Source organism: Lytechinus pictus, chromosome 12 (genome assembly GCF_037042905.1).
Source record: "Lytechinus pictus isolate F3 Inbred chromosome 12, Lp3.0, whole genome shotgun sequence".
Taxonomy (NCBI): domain Eukaryota; kingdom Metazoa; phylum Echinodermata; class Echinoidea; order Temnopleuroida; family Toxopneustidae; genus Lytechinus; species Lytechinus pictus.
The window spans coordinates 3,656,719-3,682,005 of record NC_087256.1 but is presented as its reverse complement, the minus strand read 5'-3'; the positions used below and the strand labels follow the sequence as shown (position 1 = coordinate 3,682,005).

Here is a 25,287-nt window from a genome sequence, read left to right as displayed (position 1 = left end):
ATCAGACATTTCCACGGCTCTTTTTTTTAATTTTCTAGGGCTCTTTCGAACATTTCAGGTAGCCCCAGTGTAATTTTTCCCTAAACATAAGAAAGGGTCACTAGTCCGTCAAGTCATTTGTAATATACATGAATAGCTTGATGAAACAGCTCCTGATATACTGATATTTATTGTGTTTTGATATTATGACCATAATTTAATTCTTCATTGTCGTGTTTTCGCTTCTTCTCTTGACAGAATTTGAGAGTATATGTGAGGAGCAGCCGATAGGCAGGGCACTGTTCAGGGAGTTTTGTGATACAAAACCAGAGCTCAAAAGGGCCATCACATTCTTAGATACAGTTGTAAGTATTTATTTGAATAAAATATTGAAGCCTATGCTGTGTACTGTAAGTTGAGGTTATCATGCCTTTGCCACTTGCTTTATGTATTTCAAACGTGAGTGAAAATCATTGGTTTGTGCTCAGTGAAATGACGTCTAATATCAGTTCTTCCCCCGTCCCCTTCTCCTCGTCCATTCTCTTTCCTTTCATTATCCTCTCCCCTTCCCTCTGTACTCTTTCTCTTCTTCCCTAGACCTTCCCCTTCCTCTTCTCCCTCTCCTCTCCTCTCCCCTTCTCCTTCTCTTCTCCTCTCCCTCACACTTACCCTCCAAGGCCCTTCTACTGCCGTCAATAAAATAGCAAGCTACAATTTTACATTATACCTTGAGCTCACTGTTATTCAATCTGTTATGAAGGCCTTGATTTGATTTTTTGTAGATGATTGCGGAAAAATTTTAACCATCTAAAAAGTTTCTGTGATGAATATGATTGCCACAACTGATCTGATATTATCACCAAGATTATACCGTGGTCTTTAAGACCATGGTTTCAATCATGATGTGAATTGTGACAGTAGGGACAAGGTATACCCTAGAAAGGACACAACCCAATTTGTTTTAGAATGATTTAATTGTAAAAAGTATAAACTCAAAGAGAATTGATAACTCACTCTTAAACATGAAACCAGTTTTCATTTTTTGATAGCCCCACCCGTTCCATAATATCAGAATGCAATATTGAAATTGCCAATCTTGGCAGAGGCACTTATGAATGGCCAAACCTATCAATTAATTTCAATGAATAAACAGTTCTTCTCCAATATCACTTCTGCATGAAAACATTGAATTAATTTCACTCTTTGAACAATACGGTGAAAATAACTACTTATGTTTCTTTCCCATCATTCATAATGAGATTTTCAATCGAGCTTCCATCGACATATGAAAAGAAGAATTCCCTTTTTTTAAGTATATGTATGCCACTAGCTTTGGGCTATGATGGTTGTATAATTCTTTCATTCTTTCAATTGTTCATGATGGGAAAGCTTGCGTTTTCTGGATGTGAGATCTTCGAAAGCCACAGTGATGACCTTTTCTCAGTTGTTACGTTTAAAGGCCCGTATGTACTGTCAGAAATTGGATATGGGGATGGCTAATTGGGAATATATCTGTTATTAAATTGGGGCAGCCATTCATCAGTATTGAGATCTTCATGCTCTAGTTGGGCTGTAGCCTGGTGTCCAGTCACTTGTATCATCGTTTATGAAAAGCCAGGGTCTGGTGTATGCAGACTATTTTCTCCTGGTACTAGGCCTTGCCACTAAAATAAGATTATGTATGTAGCCTCACATCACACCTGTACAAATTATTTTTCCTTTCGAAGTGAAAGAAATGCTACGTGTAGACAAGGGGTGGATCGCATACATTCGTAATTCCGAAGCTTCGTTATTCCGAAGGTTCGGTTATTCCGAAGGTTCGTATTTCCGAAGGTTCGTAATTCGGAAGGTTCGTTAGTCCGAAAACGAAATGAGGTTCGTAATTCCGAAGGTTCGTTAGTCCGAAAACGAAATGATAAACGGACCTTATTTTGTTTTCGGACAAACGAACCTTCGGAACAACGAACCTTATTTCGTTTTCGGATTAACGAACCTTCGGAACAACGAACCTTATTTCGTTTTCGGATTAACGAACCTTCGGAACATCGAACCTTATTTTGTTTTCGGATTATCGAACCTTCGGAAAATCGAACCTTCGGAAAAACGAACCTTCGGAATAACGCCACAAATGTTCGGATCAACGAACCCTTTTACGTTTTCGGATTAATGAACATCAAGGTATTGGCAATTTACGTGTTTTGGAATTCCGAACCTTCGGAATTACGAAGTGTAACCGGGGTGGATAGCCCCTAAATTTTAACTCAGTGTCAAAGATCATAATTCGCAAGTTCATGAACTCCTAGATTTAGTATGAAGGTTTACCCTCAAGTTCTTATTTTGGCTGTTAAGTTTTCAACTATTTTCCTTTTAAAGGTTGGTAGATGGCAAAGAGGGCTATTAATATTGTTTTGAATTAAAGGTCAAGCAAGAAGGTTAGGTATGATCAGTTGAGATGTTTCACCTTAAGCAAGACTAATTAATTGGAATGACTGCAACAAGCAGGACAACACGTACTGTACATGTATAGTATTACAACCAACACCTCAGTAAGAAAATGATTGTGTCTGTGCACTAGACTAGAGTTCGCAATCGGCGTCCAATAAAATGAATGCCTGTACTCATTAGTGTGATGGCACTTCCAGATCCAAGTAATGTGCTGCTCTGCAAAAATGTATTGACCCATTTTAATATTTCCATTATATTGCTTGAATAATATCCACCTAGCTCCATCAAACTGATAATGGAAATATCTTTATGATTGCTTGGGAGTTCTGTCTCTATCTAAAGAAATCCAGAATGTTTCATATTAGCTTGTCAAACTCCAGGCACACTGCTAAACTTAATGGCCGCGTTTAAGGGAATATTGAGCCCAGTTTTGCAAACATTTGATCAATCAGGATTTACATGTACGTTTCTGTGATGAGAGCATTCATGCCATTTCATTTTTCATTAGGGATGATTCTGACCCAATATCTTTGCTGTTTCTCAAGGTATTCTGGCCTCTTTGACCTCTTTTATGATTGAACTTGGTAAAGGCTTTTTACGATGTTAGTATTGATCTCTTTGGGAACGTTTGTGTCCAACAGATTTTGGCTACTGTGGTTCTGTAAAATCATGTTTCAAAACACTACTTTTGGGGCATTTGAGGGTTGGGTTCTGAAATGCTTGAATGCCACAATGTTAGATCAAATATGTTTTACAGTCTCATTTTCTCGGCCAAAAAATGTTGTTTGAATGCAGCATTGTAATGACAGACTTTCATGCCAGGGAATGTTATTTTTAATCTTTGTTTGTATTTTGATATGACTGGGATATGATAATATCTAGTAGCAAATGAGAACCGGTATGTGCAAAAAAAAATCAAATTACACATATTGCTAGACAAGTAATTGGCCATGGTGTCAGTATTGTCAATGAATCAACAGTTACATAAAAAATGGCATAGTCACTCATTATCAAGATACAATTTAAATATGTTCTACATGTATATGATGATCTATGATAACCACTACTGCAGCCCTGCATACAAATTGTATTCAAGTATGTGACAACATGAGACACATGAATGTGTTGTGTTCATTATAAAATAACTTTTCAAGGTAGCTTGTATCTGTGGCAAAAAATGGCAACTAATATTTGTACCTTTTTTTCATTGGTGACAAAAAGCTCATGAAATTTGTAAAGAAATAAGAATTGGAGCTTCTTTTTTTTTGGGGTGGTGGGCTCTTGATTTTATGACTAGAAACTAGGGTGTCGATGTTCTGAAAACCCAGTCTTGAGGAAAGTTTTTCCTTTGTAAAAATCTTTGCACTATTATTGTTAAATGTGTATAAATAAATTGAATATTCTCTTATCTATAGTTGCTTCATAATTGTTATTTATGTTTTCTTCAGAGTCGCTATGAAGTTTCTTCACAGGATGACAGGAGCAGACAAAGTCATGAAATCTTTCATCAATATATATCACAAGAGGTAAGAAATGTTTTTATAACTGCTCTTGAGTGGTTCATCAGATATCATGAATGAATGGGTCCGTGATCTAAGCATTGTGCTATGTTCTTAGTTGATCTCTGATATTTTATAAAAGACTCCTTCATTTTTATCATTACGTTGTGTTTGTTACAAAAATGCAAATGTTCCATTTTTGTCTCGCCGACCGGAGGTGAAGACGAGACTTAGGGATCCAAATATCGTCCGTCGTCTGTCCGTCACAAACCTAATGACACATAACTCCACAACCGTAAGTCGCTTTTCAACAAAACTGGTATGGTAGATGGACTTGGGGGACCTGCATGTTTCGCTGCAGTCGGAGGTCACATGGTAAGGTCAAAGGTTATTTTTAGGTCAACGATAAAGTTTACATGCAAGACTCTCTTATGAAACCTAACTCTGCAACCGTAAGTCGCTTTTCAACCAGACTTGGATGGTAGATGGACTTGGGGGACCTGCATGTTGTGCTGCAGTCGGAGGTCACATGGTAAGGTCAAAGGTCATTTTCAGGTCAACGTTAAAGTTTACATGCAAGACTCTCTTATGACACCTAACTCCGCAACCGAAAGTCGCTTTTCAACCAAACTTGGATGGTAGATGGACTTGGGGGACCTGCATGTTATGCTGCAGTAGGAGGTCACATGATAAGGTCAAAGGTAATTTTCAGGTCCACGTTAAAGTTTACATGCAAAACTCTCTTATGACACCTAACTCTGCAACCGTAAGTCGCTTTTCAACCAAACTTGGATGGTAGATGGACTTGGGCGACCTGCATTTTATGCTGCAGTCAGACGTCACATGGTAAGGTCAAAGGTCATTTTCAGGTCAATGTTAAAGTTTACATGCAAGACTCTTATGACACCTAACTCCGCAACCGTAAGTCGCTTTTCAACCAAACTTGGATGGTAGATGAACTTGGGGGATGTGCATGTTATGCTGCAGTAGGAGGTCACATGATAAGGTCAAAGGTAATTTTCAGGTCCACGTTAAAGTTTACATGCAAAACTCTCTTATGACACCTAACTCTGCAACCGTAAGTCGCTTTTCAACCAAACTTGGATGGTAGATGGACTTGGGCGACCTGCATTTTATGCTGCAGTCAGACGTCACATGGTAAGGTCAAAGGTCATTTTCAGGTCAATGTTAAAGTTTACATGCAAGACTCTTATGACACCTAACTCCGCAACCGTAAGTCGCTTTTCAACCAAACTTGGATGGTAGATGAACTTGGGGGATGTGCATGTTAGGCTGCAGTCGGAGGTCACATGGTAAGGTCAAAGGTCATTTTCAGGTCAACGTTATAGTTTACATGCAAGACTCTTATGAAACCTAACTCTGCAACCGTAAGTCGCTTTTCAATCAGACTTGGATGGTAGATGGACTTGGGGGACCTGCATGTTGTGCTGCAGTCGGAGATCACATGGTAAGGTCAAAGGTCATTTTCAGGTCAACGTTAAAGTTTACATGCAAGACTCTCTTATGACACCTAACTCCACAACCGTAAGTCGCTTTTCAGCCAAACTTGGATGGTAGATCGACTTGGGGGACCTGCATGTTATGCTGCAGTCGGCGGTCACATGATAAGGTCAAAGGTCATTTTCAGGTCCACGTTAATGTTTACATGCAAAACTCTCTTATGACACCTAACTCTGCAACCGTAAGTCGCTTTTCAACCAAACTTGGATGGTAGATGGACTTGGGCGACCTGCATGTTATGCTGCAGTCAGAGGTCACATGGTAAGGTCAAAGGTCATTTTCAGGTCAATGTTAAAGTTTACATGCAAGACTCTTATGACACCTAACTCCGCAACCGTAAGTCGCTTTATAGCAAACCTGGATGGTAGATGGATTTGGGGAACCTGCATTTTATGCTGCAGTCGGAGGTCACATGAGAAGGTCAAAGGTTTTTTTCAGGTCAACGTTGAAGTTTACATGCAAGACTCTCTTATGACACCTAACTCCGCAACCGTAAGTCACTTTTCAACCAAACTTGTATGGTAGATGGACTTGGGGACCTGCATGTTAGGCTGCAGTCGGAGGTCACATGGTAAGGTCAAAGGTCATTTTCAGGTCAACATTAAAGTTTACGTGCAAGGCTCTTATGACAAGTGTTATTCCATCCCAGTCATTTCACAATGAAGTTTCGATACAATTTTGTTGCCTGCCTTGTTTGATATGTCAAATGATTTTCTCTTTGGAATAATGGAAAAGTACTACAGTGATTAAACACCAGCATTGCTTCTTATCTACTTGGGTGATCAAGTTTCTCTTTCTTCCCCTTCCCCTCTCTCATTCTTCTTCTCTCTCATCAGAGTCTACAAAGATTGGAGATGATTGAAGGAGAGAAGGTAACAGAATGTCAGAATGCATTACTAGATACACCAGGAACAGAGCTTTTCAATGAATGTAGAATGTAAGTACACTACTAGATACACCGGGAACAGATCTTTTAAGTGAATGTAGAATGTCAGTACATTACTAGATACACTAGGAACAGAGCTTTTCAATGAATGTAGAATGTAAGTACATTCGAACATTAAGGTCATTTCCATGGACAGCCGTGTTATTCTCTTTACAACATTTTTAGAGCTTATTCACTTGTCTTTCAGATTACCTTCCATTATGCTATTTCTGGGCTTTAATTAATACAAGGCCAATCGGAGGCCACACCTGTGGATTCCCTATCGACTAACCTTGATGCTCCTCTCATTGGCCTTGAAATTTGTTGTGCCCCACCCCCATTTGTGCTGTTTTATGGAAATCTTTCTGAAGAAATATTGGCCTTGCCCCTAGATAAGCCTCCTGTGTCTGCTCTAAACTCTTTCATTCAGTCAGTCCGCAGCCCGTCCGAAACTGCTCTATTTTATTCAGCGCTATGCATAGCCGTCCGTGGTTATGCATACGTAATGAGATGTGAAGACGAACTTTCCGATCGGTGTTTTTTGCTCTTAAAATTGTTTATTCCTCACAAAATTGGTCTTATTTTATAGATGAAACTTTGAAATTTCTGATCAGTTAAGTAAAATGCACATTTAACGTATTTTGAAGACCAATATTTAGCTTAGAAAAAATGATTTTTTTTCAAGAAATATATGTGAATAAACAGAGCGTATTTTTAGAAATCACACTTGCGTCAAATTGATATTATAATCAATACAAAGCGTAGACATTCTTCTTTACGACTGAAAAAGAATTATGAAATTTCATGATGTAGCAAAGTCAGGAACCACAAAAAACCACGGCAATGTCCATCACAAAATGATTGGAATTGCAGTAGAATTTCCGACGCGTTCTGATTGGTCAACAGCGGCGCACAGACTTCCAATATTTAGCATTAAAAACCCGGAAGAAGTACGAAAGTGATCTATGGCCAATTGCGTAAGCGCAATGTTTTGACGTGTGCAGGGACCTTGGGTCGAACCCGCCGGAATGTTTTTTTGTTGTTGTTTTTTTTTTGGGGGGGGGGGTGGTGGGGATATATTTTTGTTTTTTCTTTAAATCATATTCCTTCCCCGTCCTACCCAGCTTTATTCTCTTTTTACTTTCATGTGAATTTCTATGTAGGCCTGTATTTATTAAATCATGGAGCTTAATAGCTCTATGATTAAATCTTACTTCTTCTTAATCACTGCTTTTGATTTTCAAGTTCTTGATTACACTTATTTGGGCAGGGGTGGGAAGGGAAGTGAGTTAAATGTCAAGTGCACATCAACAAAAAATTATTTGAATAAATAGAGAAATTTCCCTTTTTTAACACAAAACAGTTATATACACAAAACAATGGTATGCAAATAGAGTTGATAATGTCACTCACATCACATTACTTTTTTAAATTTTTGTTGCATTTTATTATATCAATTTTAGCAAATTTGATATAAAAACTCTTCATCGAATCACAATAGGTTACATTCATGGAAACTACGAATGTTAATGGAGGAATTAAAATCCCTCTCAAAATTTGTTAAAGAAAATGAGAAAATTGAAATAAAATATACATGTCATATACATGTCATGTACATGTATCAAACAAAAAAATACACAAGAAATTAGAGTGTGTGTGTGACATAATCGGTTCTGTAATTTGCACATTGACCAAGATGAGCATATAATTGTTTTATAAAATTAGGCAAATTTCTCAATGTCAAAATAGTAATTTTTTAAAGTTTGAATCATAATTTTTATGAAATTTTCTGCAATACTTTATTTTTCTTTAAATTCATATTTATTTTTTGGTGGGGTGGACTTCTCCTTTACTCTTTGCATGGAATGTAGGGAATGCACATTAATATTTATCCACGAACAAAATTGTCTAAACATATGCAAATCAGTAATTGGACACATGTTCACTTTCCTTTCATCCAGGCCACTCCCTCACATCCACCAGGTTTACAGTCTTATAACAAAAATGATGAATTAATTAGAATACCGTCACACCATAGCTCCATGATCACACAACATTCACACAGTGCTTCACAACAAATATTTCACTTAATTACTGTGGAAAACAAAAACGAGGCGTAACCACATTCGAATACCGTTTAAAAGGACAAATATATTATACCTTTCGAGAAAAAAAATTGTGAACATACATGACACTTAACCTTCAGCGCAGTAGATAACATATAACAGAGTTGCTTGAGAACAAAATATAATTATGGGGCATTGCAAGAAACTTATGTTCAATTGCAAATTAACTACATGTTTGTGTTTAATCAATGGACTTACCCTTGATTTTGGAATCTGTGATTGAGTAGAAAGTTTCTTGCAATGCACTATTAGTAACATTGAAAATGTTCTTTGGTTTTAAATTGTGTATTCTTATTTTTGTCAAGCTGTATTCCTGTCCAAGTCAGTATTCTTAGTCCTCCCCAAAACTGTGCTCTAATTTTTTTGTTTCCAATATCAATAAAGATCAAATTTCTGTTGTATCATTATCAGTCCAAAATTTGCAAACGAAAAAATGGCTTTGTCCAAATCACCGTCTGACCATCATAGTACATGATGGAATCTCCCAGAATGAAGTAGCGAGCAGAGACCAGAGTCAGCAAGTGTGCAGATCTGTGTGTAGAAGAGACAAAAAAAGAGAAAAATAGTCTAAATTACTAAATAATCATTCAAAGTATGAATTATGTTATATGCAAGTCAAGAGACTAATACTAAAAGTACTGGCTGCGACAGCCACAATTTTTTTATTTGAACAAAATGGTTTATAAATACTACTGAGTACGGTAGTACCAGACTTTTTAGTTTGACTTTAAACTGTTTATAGTCTATAGAGTAGACTGACTTTTTGACTTTGAGAAATGCTTGCCCGCACGTCATTTTCACTTGCCCCGGGCAAGCGTGCAAGCGGTTTTGTCGCGCCCTGAACACCATCATCATTATTGCCCTACATAAACGTCCTTGTGTGCATCTTAATATTAGTATGGTTTATACTATTTTTAGTGTCTCCTGAGGAAAATATGTCCATGAAGACCAACTGCTAATAAAAGCCGATTTCATTTCTTCAGAGAGTTTTTTTCATACAGGACTCAAACCATTTACCCCAGTACTACTTTGCTCAATTATATCATAAATTGCCTGTATGACATAATGTTGATACAAATTTAGGAGTGAAGTAAGGGGTGGGAGGGGGCAATAGATAGAAGTGAGTAGGTATGGAGAGGGGGGAATCCCTCTCCTTTCAAACCTTTAATGAATTGCCTTTTTTCTACAAATGAAAATGGCAATTCATAAGTGCATATTTCTTACACTAAGCAGTGAAGTGGTGATGAACTTGTCATATGATTAAACAGTGAAAGCTGAAGTATGGATGCTCTTGTGATGTAGATGGTAATTAAACTGATGTGATGTATGTGCCAGGTGTGTTAATTACAATCGTTCTTTATGACGTGCTCATTAAATGCATAATAGTTTGGTGAATGTGATAATATCCTGTCAGAAACCAATATCATTACAAGAACCATGTTAACAAAATTATGTTGTTACCTGGCATAGGGGACCCATTTAATGTTACTAGTATTTTTATTTGTAATGATGTTTGTAATTATGAACAAGGTCAGATATTTTAGCTTCTTAAAAGTTGCAACGGAAAGTACACGCTTCCCCCAATTTGTAATAAAGATAACAATAAAAAATAATTAGATAAATGAAATGATCTGTGGACAAAATATAAAAGCATGTAGATATTATAAGATTTGATAAAATTGCCATAACCAGACGAAATATGAAAGAGTTTAAATTAAAATTCTGGAATGTTTTATGAGGTTTATTTTTTTATTAGATATGAAACTTATAATTTCTCTTTTTTGAATAGGCATTGAGAAAACAAATCTCTTGTATCATCATGATAATATACAATCATAAATAATGATTAATGCTGAAGAAACATACTGTATGAAGCAGATTATTGTTTACATTGTTTCTGTTTTGTAACCGATTAAATATTTATTTTGTTTTACAGGTGTCTTTTGAAATCTTTTCTATACAAAAACAAAATGTATCACACAAGATTTGCTCTTAAGTTTCAGTTTCATACAGTATCTGTTCAAACAGCTCTGTACCTGGTTTTATGATAGGATAAGATGGATGTACTGTAGGCAGTCAATAAATTGAAATTGTGTTGTTATATGAGGATTATGAATCAAGGTTTTTCTATTTTATGCTTTTGAAAACAAATTGTCCATCTTCCCCTGTAACAAATCCTTGGTGTACTTGAAAGCTTTAGATAATTTGATTTTCTGGTCACCATGTCCAGAGCTGTATACCTTCAAAAGCGAGCCAATCTAAATGTAATTGAAATGAGCAGATGTGATCGCTTTAAAAACCCACATATTTCATGCCATCCATTCGCCCAAATACTGATTCCATTTAAATATAATGATTTCCTTTCACATAGAGCACTGCCTGTCTTGCTCTCTAAAAGCAATTTACTTCAGGCTTCCATAGAGGGGAAATTTGTTATTGTAGTTGTAATAAATATTCATCTGTTGGCTTCAGATATGTCATTTAGTTTTTGACTATGTATCAAAATCACTTTCCATAAAAATGTATTATTTTACTTTCCTGCCTGGACCATTTGTGGGGTATAGTCCATGGATTTCTAATCTTAGTTTTGCTCAATTTTGTTTGTATTTTTATAATGCAGTTGTCATTTTGAATATTTTCCTCTTTTTTTAATCTGTTGTACCAATAAATTGATTATAAAATAATCCTGAAATCCTTAAAGAATGACATATTAAGAAATCTGTTGGAGAATTTTGCTGTTATAAAAAGAGTATAAGTTGCAGAGTTAACAAAGTATACTATGATTTATTTCAATAACCAGGTATCATGAAGGAATCCCCCATTTAAATATTATCCAAGCAACACCTGCAATAAACATTTGTGTGATTTTGTATGTGGGCATTTTTGCTGTTTTCACAAATGTTCTTCATCTCATTTTGTTTTCAGAGTTGTAAGAGAATACCTAAAAGGTGAACCATTCAAAGAGTACCAAGATAGTATGTATTACTCCAGATTCTTACAGTGGAAATGGTTAGAAAGGTAAGCTTATTACAGGTCTCTTATACTATGGTCACCAATACCTTTTTCAAACACCGTACAAACGATTTTTATACATAGCAATGAATGGTATGAAATTGTTTGTATGGCGTTCGTAAAAGTATTTGTGACCGTAGCATTAATTAGTAAGATGGCGAGTAAAGCTAGGTTAATTGTGTCATCTGGTTTAGAGAAAAAAAATTCTTAGTGTTGCCTTTGAAATTTCTATTTTTTGACTAAAAAAAAAGTTACAAAAAATGTTCATTTGTATTTGTGGTGTTAACAAAAATGAGCTTGGTGTTCCAAAATTTGTGGCGTGGGAGGTTCATGTCTGTTACAATTATAGTGGTGTTCAATGTCAAAATTTCTTTTGGTGATTCTGAGCCTTATTTTCTATTGCTATCATCAACCACTTAAATCTTTAACATAGATAAAAAATGTCAAGATTTTGAGAGAAAAAAAATTCCTGTCTCTGCTTTTTCTTTCAATATTGTTTTGTATTATAATTAGAAAAGTGCGCTTTGGAGTTCTAACATCATGAGCTTGAGCGACTTGTCGTCAAATAATTTGATTATGGTTAGCTGATATTCATTCACCATTCCCATTTACCATTTGAAATTTACATTTGATGAAGTGTGATGCTGTGCACAGTAGTTGAATTATTGCATTGATACTGTGTGTTTTCTATTCATTCTTCATGAGGGATTTTAGCTTGATTGACATAATTTTGTTATATGTTGAGATGATGCACAAATTGCACATAGATGCTGGTGGTTAGTACAGAAATGCCTTCATAAATGCGTACATGTACATGTATGCTTAAAAGATTTTCACCAACAAGTCATCTTATACCTCTATATCTGGCTTCAAGAACTTTCAAATGATCCAATCATATGACTGGTCAAAAGCAGAGTAATGATTTTGACTGCGCATACAAATAATTTTCTAATTTATTGTTTTCAGTAGATTTGCATCTTAGATTTTGAATTTAATTTGATAAAGGACATTTTTTAATTCAAAGAAATTTTCAATATCGATGAATTTTGGATCTGAATTGGTAGCCCATTCTATACATGTAATCAGCAATTTTTTTAAAGGTATAAATTTTTATTGACTGACCAGGTAAATATTTATGAATATGAAATTCTAGATATGATAAATATATTCTAAGAAAAGTTCTTGGCAAGGATTTAAAAAAAATTCTTTGCAAGGTATTCACATCTCCTTTAGATATCAGTGATACATGTGCAATGTCTATGTACATTGGTGAATCTTTATATGAGAGAATTGAAACAAGCCATGTTTTTTCAAAGCTCTTTTAATAATCACAATGATACAAGTAGTTACAATTGTAATTAGATTCTCAAACATAGTATAGGCTTATTAAGTCAGTCTTACAGGAATATTGGAATCTGTCTGATGTGATCAGATTCTGGTCATTTCATTATTTTTAAGACCCTTCAAACTATTATATTACAAATAAAAAAATAGGTCATGTGATATAAATACCATAATATGCCATTTTTTTCAGAAAATCAAAACTGATTTTATTTGTGCATCCCAGTGTATCATCATACACATTATTTTAAGGGTTCTATGACATTTACTCTGGCGACAATTGCTCTGCTGTAAATTACACACACTAGCGGAATTACTAAGTTCAAACCTTGATTTAACACTATACCATAAAACCTTTTTACAACCCTAACCATATATTTTAGAGGAAATAAAGCCCAGAGCAAATGTCATGGCACCCATTTCATTCCCCCTTCTCTCTAACAATGTCTTGTTTTATTCTGAACCATTGCAAAGGGGAATTATGAAATTTATGCATGTAGGTACATGCCATATTGGTAACTGCCCCACATATGACATTACAATTTCAAAAATTCATAAACTTCTTCTTTGATGGATATTTGTCTTTATTTCACCAGTATTTTTCTCTAATATTTTTTTTTCTGCTTGTATGAAAAACAAACTTATTATCAGGGTGACATTCCTCTGTCATTACATTTATAAATTGAGTAAATTGTTGCATTTCTTTGTAAAGAATTGTATTCATTTCAAAAGTGCAATCTACTCCTAAAATATACAGTACAGAGAGTCTCTCTCTAAATGTAAGAACTGATAGAATGACCCTCCCTTTTCTTTTGTGCCTTTCATGAATATGGAAGTCTGGTTAAAGTGAAAACGACATCTATTCTAGCCAGGCCTCCATCCATCTAAATACATGTAGATCATGTCATCCCAGCTTAGAATAGACATTCTGCATACACATGTATAATTTGCTCTGCTCTTGTGGTCAGTTATTTGCTATCATTGGGTGCCTTGGACAGGGCACGGTTGATATTTTTTATCAAGAATTGGACATGACAGTCTTTGAAAATGTTATGCTCTAACTGTTCTGCAAATGTCAGGGGGAATGAGAAAGCACATTTTTACAATGAAATTCTCTTTTTAGCTTTAATCTTCGCTGATTGGTGATTGCACACTGGGTAAGCAAGGTCATAGCATTGACATACTATGTAATCTCTTAAACCAAATGAGAATAGAAGAAATACAATAATGTTGATGATGAGTGGATAAATGCAAATTGGTCTCTGAAGATTGCCCATGATTATCAGTCGGAAAAATAGAAGGATGATTACCTGTTCACATTTTAAAATTAAACTCATAATATTCAATGCTATTGTTTCAGTAAATTAGAATGAATGAAAATGGCATCAATAGACAAAAGTATTTGATGTTGTTAAATGCTCATCCGTTCAGGAATTGAGATGGGTCCTCCCAAATCAAAAATCTGAAAGTAAAATGACCAGAGTTTTATGTTGATATTGGTATGAGTTTGTTGGGCAAACCTTTCATATGGAGGAAGTGATCTGAATATACATGTATGTACCCTAAAGTCTCTGGTGGTGACTTTTGCCAAGAAGGTCCTTCTCTGCAAGTTCTATATTATGCTTGTTTTGTGTCAAGACCCACTTGTTGATGAAAGTTTAAATTAGGGTCTGTGCATGCCAGCTATATGTAGAATTCTTGGTTAAATAGGAGTACGTAGGTTGTTATACATTCTAAACTGGTCAGATCCCCATATGCCCTCAAACTACTCACTGGATAGTCTATAATATAGGCGGATGCTGCATGCTCCCTGCGGATACATTCATAATCATCTTTGAAATTATGCTTTATTATTGAAATCAATATAAGTGGTGTGTTTGATGAGGTGAGACTAGTGGGTGCAAGAAAAGCACCGCCTCTACCCGCTGGTCTTGCTTTAGTCAGTTTTCTTTTTATCAATTCAGTGCAGGTTTTTTGTATGAAAGACTGCCACCAGATTTTATTTTGGTATTTTCAGGGGCTGCTTTTCACAACCTACTGCTTATATCTGGATAAGCTTTAAACACAGGTCTGTTTTTATTTCCAGGGCCCTTTTGAGCATTTGGGGGCAAAATTGCCATGAGCCCCCATATAATTCTTTCCCTGGTCTGAAGTCTCACAGCATCAGATGTATCGGTCATGTTTCATGTAGTTGAAATAATAATCAAAAGAGCAAAGACAATAGCAGCAGACTCAATTTACTCACTGGATAATAATTAAATTGAAATGTTTAACTTGATATGGAATAGTCTTCTTGAAAATAACCTGAAAGGCATTAATTTTGAGTAAATCTATTTGTGTTAATGCCTTTTCTACATGGTACAGGATATGTCAAGTGTTGCCTCGGGGTAGTTTTCACAAGAGCTTTCTTATCTCAGTGATCATCTGTAAAGAACACTCTCATCAATGTTGCATTTTTTCTTTGCCTTGCCTTTGGGAATTTGTAGATGGGTTAATAATAGAGTTGATTTCTGTTTTCTTACAAATACAAATGCGTATATTGCAGAAGTAGGGGAAAACACGTTGACGATGCAATTGGAAAGAATTACAATAATAATGATTTTGACGAAAGTGATACTATCACTTTGTTTCTAATCAATGTAGAAATCTTCCCAATTAAAGTTAAAAAAAGAGAATCTATACAGTACATCCGTACAGTATGATGCCTTTCATTCTTAGGGTGTGGCCTATGTCGATTTTCAAATTTAAACAGCAACATGAATCATGATTGAAAACTAAATTACAATGCATCAAACACAATCAGTGGTGCACCATTCAGTGTAGTAAATATAAAGCTGTTTATATGTTGATCATCTTTAGATTTCCCACGTTCTTAAGCGCAGCTTTAGGGTGCAGTTTGACCCGCCACAACAAAGGTCAATTTTGGCACCTGTTTGTGTAGGCTTCCACTACGAGAGCAAATTTAAAGACGTTTCAAAGCTCAATTTTTTCAATTTTGCATTCGTAGAGGACATTGAACACACCCTTTGTTTCTCATGTCTGCGTTTTGTAATCACGTTTTCACGTTAATCACAATTTATGTTGCTGTTTAAATGTGGAAACCGGCATTGAACACAGCCTTAGTCCCAAATGTTGCTTCTAGTTTCTATTACCCCAAAATTGTAGAATTCAGTCAGGGTTGAAGTTTGTAATAGGTTTTGTATTGGAGGCCTTAGATAAATGTAGTGTTTTATCAAAGGATCCAGTTGAAATTTGATTAATGAAGAATAACATCCAACAATTGCACATGGACAATGTATTAATGTACATTTATAAAGGAACACTGCTGCCATGGTGGTCCATTGATTGTCATTTTCATGTAAACTGCACTCTTGTGAAAAACATACATGGACATTTAGGGCAATATGTCCTAGATAGCCCTTGTGATGCTGCGATTGCACCGACATCGCAGACCCCAGACAGATCAAAGCTACATCATTTTGAATGGCATTTAATCGTTAGGCTTGGGGATTGGTTTCTTGTTATGACTATAGAGCATTGGAAAAGAGCTCTTGTAGTACATGTACATGTATGTAGATTCAAAACAAGTAAAAAAAACAAAAAAACATAGGGAGTTATTGATTTTGATGTTCCCAATCTCATCACGCAACACGCATCCGTTGAGGAATTTATTTGCAATTTTATTATTATTATTATCATTATAATTTTGTTTGTTGCTTATGATGCCAGTGAAGCCATCTGATACAATCTGAATTACAGTCGTACAAATTGCTTTAAGTTAATTGAAAAACCACTTTGCATCCATCCTCTGTGTACTCCACTTGCATACCTTCAGATGAATAGCTCGCTCAGCAGACACCAGCTGTAGTAAACATCACGCTTAGCACCGATGATGAGATCCCATCAAAGATAGAGAATGGTGATGCTTGGTTGGCTCGTTCCGGGGGAATATCAAAAGCTAATGACCCGTGGTGTGGAGTCTTATGAAGCCCCCTAGCTTTCCAACTGCCGTTACGCATTTGACATTTGCGCCACTCTATAGTCGACTTGTAAATCGGAGGCTGGCGGTTGAAATTTACTCCTAGGCTTTGTACTGTTATGGTTAAAGGGGTTATCATCATGATATCAAGTTGGTTTTCAATGAAAACAGAAAAATGAGACATATTGAATTATTGATGAAGGTTTGATGACAATCTATCTGGATAAGAGAGCTGTGGGTTTTCAAGTTTTGATTTTGTGAGACGTCACATGCTAGCAGATCTCCCATATGCCACATGAAGAAAATGCATTATCTCAAAAAACCTTCGTACCCGGTACCCATTTACTACACTAGGGTGGAGAGTGGCAAATGCAGATACATGTACCTTGCGTAAGGACATGAGTGATACAGTGGGATTCGAACTGTTGACCTTGTGGTTCAGTCAAGAGACTTATCCACAAGCCACAACACCTGTAATATAATATTATGTTACATTCCTACTTTACATTATGCACAATGGCCATTAAGGAATTCCTCCATGCAATGACATGGGACAGCTGCTGCGTTTAATAAATTTAAGAATTAACTCTGTTATTCTAGATTTTTGCCAAACCGTAGTTCATTTATCTAATTTTTCTTTTTAATTTTTGTGATAAACCTCAAGTTGGAGTTCCCTGGTATTTGAGTGTTTCGGCAATCCTGATCAGAAAGTGAAGTTTAACCCTGAGGTCTATTCCCATACATGTATACATGCACAATGTATACTTCATCGTTTTTAGGAGTATGCTCATTCTGTGTTCATGGTGCAAGAGCTTACAACTTAATTTTAAAATCCATAGTGTTTGAATTACTGTACAAGCTGTTATTTTCGCGTACAGAATTTTTCGCGAATCGCGGGGGTCCCGACATTTTCGCGGGTTGTTAAATTCGCGATGGGAAGATGTACAATACATTTCCACAGCATTCCTAAGAATCTAAACTAGTGGAAATTACGTGCAAATTCATACTCTTCAAAGTCCTCATGCTGATGTGTCTCTTGTACATAAATATGTCCCTGTAAAAACAGTTACAAACTGTGGAAAAAGGTGGCTTGAATTTCACCTTTTTTTACCTTTAGTTCTGAAAATTCATCATGCCACAATTTGATCTGTAATCTACAGGGTTTAGCAATCTTTGGAATTTGTGATTTGTTCGATTCATTTTTCAAAAAGTTGGTAAAAGTGCAAAAATTTGGAATTTTGTGAACAGAATCTTCACCTCTAAAAGCTCTGGTCATGTGACTTATGAATATTAATGAGTATGCAAATAGCTGCCAATACGTGTGTATAGAGTCAATTAGATGAAAATAAAATCAAATTATTTCATGAAAAATACATTTTGATATTACAGGGAGTGTATGAATATTGATAAAATGATATTAGAAAATAGTTTAGGCTCTGATTTTGTTTGAGAAATTTAAAAAAGTGAAATTCTAGCTAACTTTTTGAATCACTAACTGTACTTTCTAAGCCTTATTTTTTGTACATATACAGGTGCATATCTCCAATTTCTCACTACTCAGGATGTTTTCTTCAGTAAAGCTTTGCTGTTACGGACATTGGCACTGACTAAGAAATGTGTCAATATTTTCGCGTGTTGTTAAATTCGCGGCCGATCGGCAATTCGCGAAATCCGCGAAAATAAAACCCCCGCGAAAATAACAGCTTCTACAGTATTCCTACCTGATCATATTTCAATGGCCAAAGAAAATACAATGCATAGTGTCGAAAGCTGTTGGGTTTTGACCATGACATGAGTATGAAATTACAACATGTGACATGGATATCATATTTTTATGACTGAAAAGTTCCTGGCTGGGGTTTACAATTTCATGACATACTGACCGCTATATTGTAACCATTTCTCCCATGTGGTTTTGTACTATAAATGTAGACAGAGATGACCCATGACCTGAAATCATTTCTTTCTAAATTGATGAAATTTCATTATAAACTTTTCAATGATGGAAACAGATATGTTTGATTTATATTTGACAACATTAAGGTGATATCAATATTTATTGCAGCTGTACTCAAGACTACTTAAACTATGTATTACTAATGCCCTTTGATATTTCTCTCTTCTTTCTTATTTTCTTTCTTCTGTTTTCCTCTTTTTCCCCATTTAATTTTTCTCACAATTCTTTTCCATTTTTACCAAAATGCTTCTTTTCTGTATTCTCTATTTTTCCTTTCATTTTTCTTCTAAACTGTTCTTTCTATTTCTTTTTGTTTCCTCCCTGTTTTCTACTGTCCTCGATCTCTATTCTGTTGTCTTTTTTTGCTTATGCTTTCTATTCCTTTCCTCATTTTCTCTTGAATATCTTTCTCATCGTTCTCTTTCTTTTTTGCCCATTCTGTTCTTTTTTTCTCTCTTGTCTTTCCTTTTCGCTTTCTTTCTTACATCACATACAGGCAACCAGTAACAAAAAATACCTTCAGGCAATACAGAGTGTTAGGTAAAGGAGGATTCGGTGAGGTGAGTTTTCAATCTGACTGATGAGTGGTCAACTTCCCATTATTTATTAATTTATTTATTTTTATTTATTCATTGTTCATTCATTCATTTATTCATTCATTCAGTCATTCTTTCATGCATTCATTTTTTCAATTCATTCATTTATTATAGTGATTGCTTGATTTATTCACTAATTGAATGATTTAAGTACTATGTATTTATTGATTTATATTTAATTGCAGCTTTTGTATTGATTTTAGTCTTGGGAATGAAATAGCCATTAGATATTAGTACAAGTAGATAGTAAATCAAAATGAGTTTTTTTATTCAAATTGAGGTGAATTACTCTAATCCTATCATATAAACTACACTCCCAGCTCGGTTCATTGATACAGTGCTCTTGTCACTGTATTTAACTCCAGTTATTTGCTTTTTATGACCCTGGTTAACCCTAATAAGACGGGGGGGGGTGAATATTCAGCCCCCCCTCTACATTTTTTTCGATGAATCTGCTGTGCAAATTTTTTTTTTTGACCACATCGCTCACTGACTTTTTACTTTCAAGTCTTGCGCAACTTTTGAGATCAAAATTGCTCAAAAATGAATTTGCGTACAAATTCAATGCAAATAGTTCTTTAGCCAAAATTCATAAATGTATCATTATTTTTCCTTTTACTTATTAAAATCAATTTCATCTTGTTTATGGTAAAAATAAAGTTCCTGACAATTTCCACTGAAAAAAAAAAAAAAAAAAAAAAAATTGGAAAACAAAGAAATACATAAGAAAGTTAGAAAACAATAAAATACATAAGAAAATAATTGTGATGTTGAATATTTTGAAGTACATTTGATCAGATTCCTATAGAGTCTGTGAACCAAAAATTAGCATGTTAGGGGCCTGAATTTGCCACATTGAAAGAGCTTTAACATTACAGTGAAGGGGAATTTTCCAGGCTCTTTTAGAGCTTTTCGGGGTAGAAATCGTTCCAAGCCCCCATGTATTTTTTCCCCTGATATAATTGAAATTTTGTAATTAATAGTGAGTTCTTGTACATGAATCGTTGTAGAGTATACAGTTACAATTGATATTTTAACTGATTGTAATTTGTATGTGATGGGCCCTGAATTTTTTTTTCCATCTTAAGACATTTCAATGTTTTCTCTTTGCTAGGTTTGCGCATGTCAGGTCAGATCAACAGGCAAGATGTATGCTTGCAAAAAACTGGAGAAAAAGAGGATAAAGAAAAGGAAAGGAGAGACAATGGCTTTGAACGAGAAAATACTGCTCCAGAGAGTTAATAGTAGATTTGTAGTAAGTATTCTTTGCATGAATAGCAAACACAGGATACAATGCACTGCTGGGTTGGCAAACACTTGGATTGCCCCAAAAAGTTATGCTCAGACGAGTGAAAAACATGGCTGTCATTACACTCTATTTAGTGGGATAGTCTCCTCTTTTACATGACATGGTTGCTTCTTTTTTTTTAAATAGAACGTTTCGATTTTACTCTCTAGATTATCTTGTCATTAAAAACAAAAAGTGATTTTCTCAAAAAAAATTTATATAAGGTTAACCTTGCAGTGAATTGTTTATTTTTAATGTAAAATGGGTGCCATCCTGTGACTTCATCGTCATACATCTCTGCAGTGATTTTTTCATCAATTTTATGAACTGCCCCCACCCCCATTGTTATTGATTATATTATTTTCCCTTTTTCTTGTTGACGGGCTGTATTGTGGTTTAAAAGACTATTTGCCACTTAAAGAAACAAGACTGGCAAGAAATCATGCTTTTTGGTGATTACTAGGCCTTGGAATTACCATTCTCTTGTTGTTCTCGCAAAATAATTGTCCAAATTAAAAAAGAAGAAAAGAAAATGAAATAAAAGCAGAGATGGCCTCAATGCAAAGCCATTGATGGCCTCAATTCAATAATTGTTGCAATGATGATGCTATCAGGCTAGAAAATGTATTTTTATTATTCTGTTTTATCTTGACTATATAATCAGTCAGTGTGAATATGTAATTGGAGAGAAAAGGAGGGATGAAAAGGTAGTGAGAAAGAGAGGAACAATGTAATATAGAATGGCCTTGATTTATACGTGAACATATTTTACAAGCTGTAAAAGACAAGTCTCAATCCTGTTCATTTTATTTCTCTAACCTTTTTCTTTATCATGCATGTCAATAATGTTAAAATCTTAAAATCCCTTTAAGGTGGAAACATTTTTTTCAAAATTTGAAATAATTATTCCCTATTCATTCAAATTCTCCTGAATTTAGGGTTATTGCTTGATAAATCATTAATGTAGTTTATTTCTCTGGAAATCTGGAAATTAATCGACTAAGTCATTATTTGAAGTTTCTTTAATATTAACAATGAAAGTGATTTATTTTCAATAGATGCATGATTACAAAGAGGTACCATTGAATAATGGGAGAGTGTTTCATGAACCATCTTGTCAGTTATTTTCTCTGACAAACTTGTTTTGAGCCAATCACATGGAAGGATTTTAGTAGATTAGAAAAAAAAACACTATTTGTTACATGAAATGCCCCCCCCCCCCCCGTTCAACTCCATTCTGATGTCATGCTTTCCTGTGGTGCAGCTTATGCATGCACTAATCACATGATTATTTATTAACCAATTTGAAGCCCTATTTGATCAGCTTTTATTCCTCAAATTGGCAACTGCAGTATTTCTCTTTCATGTGTACATTTTCCTCTTTTTATGTACCTGAAATGAATAGAAATGGATAGTGGATGTGTTTCCAAGGTTTTAATAGGAATTTGCAGCTTTGCATGAAAAAAATGACATAAAAGATTCAGACGTTCCCATTTAATTACCAATCCGATGATTTAAGTAATCATTTTCATTATTGACAATGGCATTTTAAGAATATTTATTGTAAAAAAAAAGATAAATATGCAATTCATGTAATAAAAGTAGGCTGAGTATGTGTAGAATATTTTCTCCCTACAGTATCTTGTATGATTTTTTTTGTCATGCTTCTTCATTGAATGTCTCTGAGCCAAGCCACGGAATATGGCCACTTATAGGGAAAAGGAAATTAGCTAGCTAAGTAGTAGGAAGATTAGAAGCAAAATATCTATGTACCTCAATCATTCTTACTCTAATATGCGCTGTGGACTGTTCACATCATGCCCAGAGGAAACATCATCCCTTTCTTCATACTGTGGTGTGTGTGTGCCATCAGATGACCTAGTTTTGTATTAGCTTGGCATTTTCTATTATAGAAAAGAGATCACAAAATACCAAGGGTTTTATTTTTTTTTAATTTGTTTGCCCCTATACACTGCTTTAGCTTTAATAGCCCATTTTACAGTGGTGCTCAAAAGTTAGTGAAACCCACTGGAAAATGAATATTTAAAGGGATCAAGTTCTGCCATGTTTTAGATATTTAAAGTGAGATGATAAAATATTACATTCAATAAAGTTTGTTTCTCCGGCCTTGCCTAACATTGTAGTGTTGTTGTCGGCATTCAACACTCAGCATGAAGGATTGCATTTTGTGGTGGGGTCACTAGCTTTTAAGCGCAACTGTATATTTGGTACTTTACTATTCCCTTTTCTATGCAAGATGCAAAAACCTTAAAACACACACACACAAACTTTAATTTCCTTTTAAAAATATTTCAAGGCTACCCCCTTTCTGGTCCATTCAATCATCTTGCATTTTACATATTTATGAATGAATGAATGGAATATTTCACACACCCCATATTTCTGTTATGTTTTAACAAAGTGGGACTGAAATTTTCATTGTAATGCCTATGAACAAGAATAATTTTAATATGCAAAGATGTTAATTCAATTTTAGTTGATAGCAATAGTAATTGAGAATCTCAATGCCTATTCCAAGCATTCATAAATTCATGCATAAATTTAGGATTATCATCATGAAACATTGCCTAGCCTGGCCACTTTACACATTTTATGACATTTTAATATGCATATTTTTGTTGTTGAGAATTGATGATGATGATGATCTATAGCATTTATATTGCGCCACTTAAGACCTGTGAAATTTTTTTTTGGCCGGATGCCATTTGATACTACTGTGTATGATACATTGAAGGATCACACTCATTAATGTATCATGTATGGTAAAGGCATCCACGTCTCAGAAATGCATTATTTGTCAAAGTGCTTGTTTACTGTAGTGCTAACCAAGGTACCTCTCTGTGATGTGCTTAGAACTGTATGATGTGCTACATATTGTATGCCCCATTTCTATCTATTACTGAGCCTATATTGGTCAGCCATTAGTGAAAGCATATTGGCAGGCCAAAGATTTAAGCTTTGCAGAGAGGTGGTTCAGGTTTGACCAAAGAGAATTAAGACTATGGACGGCTCCAATCCAAAGTCATATTTTACCAGCTAAATTTGTTTTTCAATGGTAAAAAGCTTTTGACATGCCCAAAACTTGACAATGTGAAAGACTTGCCAGCTGAAATAACTTTATGGCCAGCCAAAACCTTGAGCTTGAGGGCAGGGTTATCATATTTTCAAATTCGCTCATATATTACATGCATTGAGGAGATATCCTATTCTCGTTACCTGGTGTGTACCATCAAATGACCTAGTTTTGTTTTAGTTTGGCAATTTAGATTTTAGATATTGAATCCAAAAAAAAAAAAAACCTTCTAATTTAAAGAATTTACTTTGAAGTGTGATGTATGGATGTCGGTCAATATCTCTTTATAGAGTAAAGCAGGTTTGACATTATGTGTATATCCTGAGAGTGTATTATAGAGTATGATACATGGAGACTCCCAAAGGAGGGGGGGGGGGGGTTAGTAAGTCACGATTTCCTCATAATTTTCTGACTGGACAAAAAGGCTGGTTCTCAATTCAAGATAGGTTGCAATCAATATGTCTCACCTAAATATTTGACTGGGAGATGGAGGGGGGGGGGGGATATTCCCTGTTTTTCCTGTGCCTCCTCTAGCTCTGCACCTGTGTAGACCAATATCATGAGTTGTTTAGCATGGTGTAGGTAGGAGTGAAAGGAAGTTATGTGTGGGTGTCCCTTGGGGTCAAAGTTGACTTCCTTCTACCACATCAGTCTTTCCGGGGAGGGGGGGGGGGGGGTGGTGGTATTGTTTAAAGGTAGTTCTGGGGGTACTGCCTGCTCTATGAATGACATTCTGTTGTTAATTACTACATTTTACAAAAACAATTGAGGACTGAGGATAGTAGATTTGCTGTTAAAGCCTTTTCTAAAGATTTGATACTGTGTGTTATTTTACTGTTTCAATCTTACAAAAATGTAATGTCTGGCATATATCACTTTTCGTTGACAGTTTATTTATGTAAATCTCGTTTTTCAGTTAATAACATACAGCACTCCATGTTATTGTTCTTTCTTTTAATAAGATAAAGGCCCTTCAAATACTTATTTCACAAATATAGTGATTGCTATAAAGAAGGTAATATGTGATTCACATTAAAATAGGATACAAATCTACACACCAAATACAAAGAATTTTCACCCCTTTCCATGAGACTTATGTCATCCCCCATCACACATGTTTGATATTTAGTCATATTTTAGTATTTTCAGAATTTTGTTGTGCAGATCAATTGTGAATTTTTGTTTCAAGAAGATTAACAGATCTGTAATGAATAAAACAAAGAACAGGTTCTCTTCTATGGAAATTAATCAAATTCAAAGTAAGAATTATTAGAAAATAAACAAAGAACCAATGATAATCTTTTTGTTGTATAATCACGATGATTCGTCGTTTTATAAGGAGCAATAATATACCATTAATCTAACACTAAGCATTGGAAAGAGGCTAGCTGGAGTGTATCATGTGTCGTTCATTCATCAGCTTGGCTCGTTATAAATCCATTGAGCGTGTGATCACCGTCATCATGTGCTCGGCAATTGCACGTCCAAATGCCATTTTTGCCAGCTTGACGACGATGTCACGTTA

The 25,287-nt window shown here is 35.1% G+C and overlaps 1 protein-coding gene across 1 annotated transcript; it reads left to right on the top strand.

Annotated features, from left to right (window-relative positions):
* Window positions 1–241: 241 nt before the first annotated feature.
* LOC135156175 (G protein-coupled receptor kinase 5-like) lies at window positions 242–23,967 on the top strand. The gene is made up of 6 exons (XM_064107801.1): window positions 242–344; window positions 3,873–3,950; window positions 6,281–6,381; window positions 11,421–11,513; window positions 19,281–19,344; window positions 20,495–23,967. The coding sequence occupies exons 3-6, from the start codon at window positions 6,299–6,301 to the stop codon at window positions 20,786–20,788; spliced, it is 534 nt and encodes a 177-aa protein (XP_063963871.1). The 5' UTR covers window positions 242–344; window positions 3,873–3,950; window positions 6,281–6,298; the 3' UTR covers window positions 20,789–23,967.
* The last annotated feature ends 1,320 nt before the right edge of the window (window positions 23,968–25,287 follow it).

Coding starts and splice junctions, on each gene's coding strand:
- LOC135156175 (XM_064107801.1), top strand. CDS start 6,299: ATGATTGAAGGAGAGAAGGTAACAGAATGTCAGAATGCATTACTAGAT. Junction 6,382..11,420: donor CTTTTCAATGAATGTAGAAT/GTAAGTACACTA, acceptor TTTTGTTTTCAG/AGTTGTAAGAGAATACCTAA. Junction 11,514..19,280: donor CAGTGGAAATGGTTAGAAAG/GTAAGCTTATTA, acceptor CATCACATACAG/GCAACCAGTAACAAAAAATA.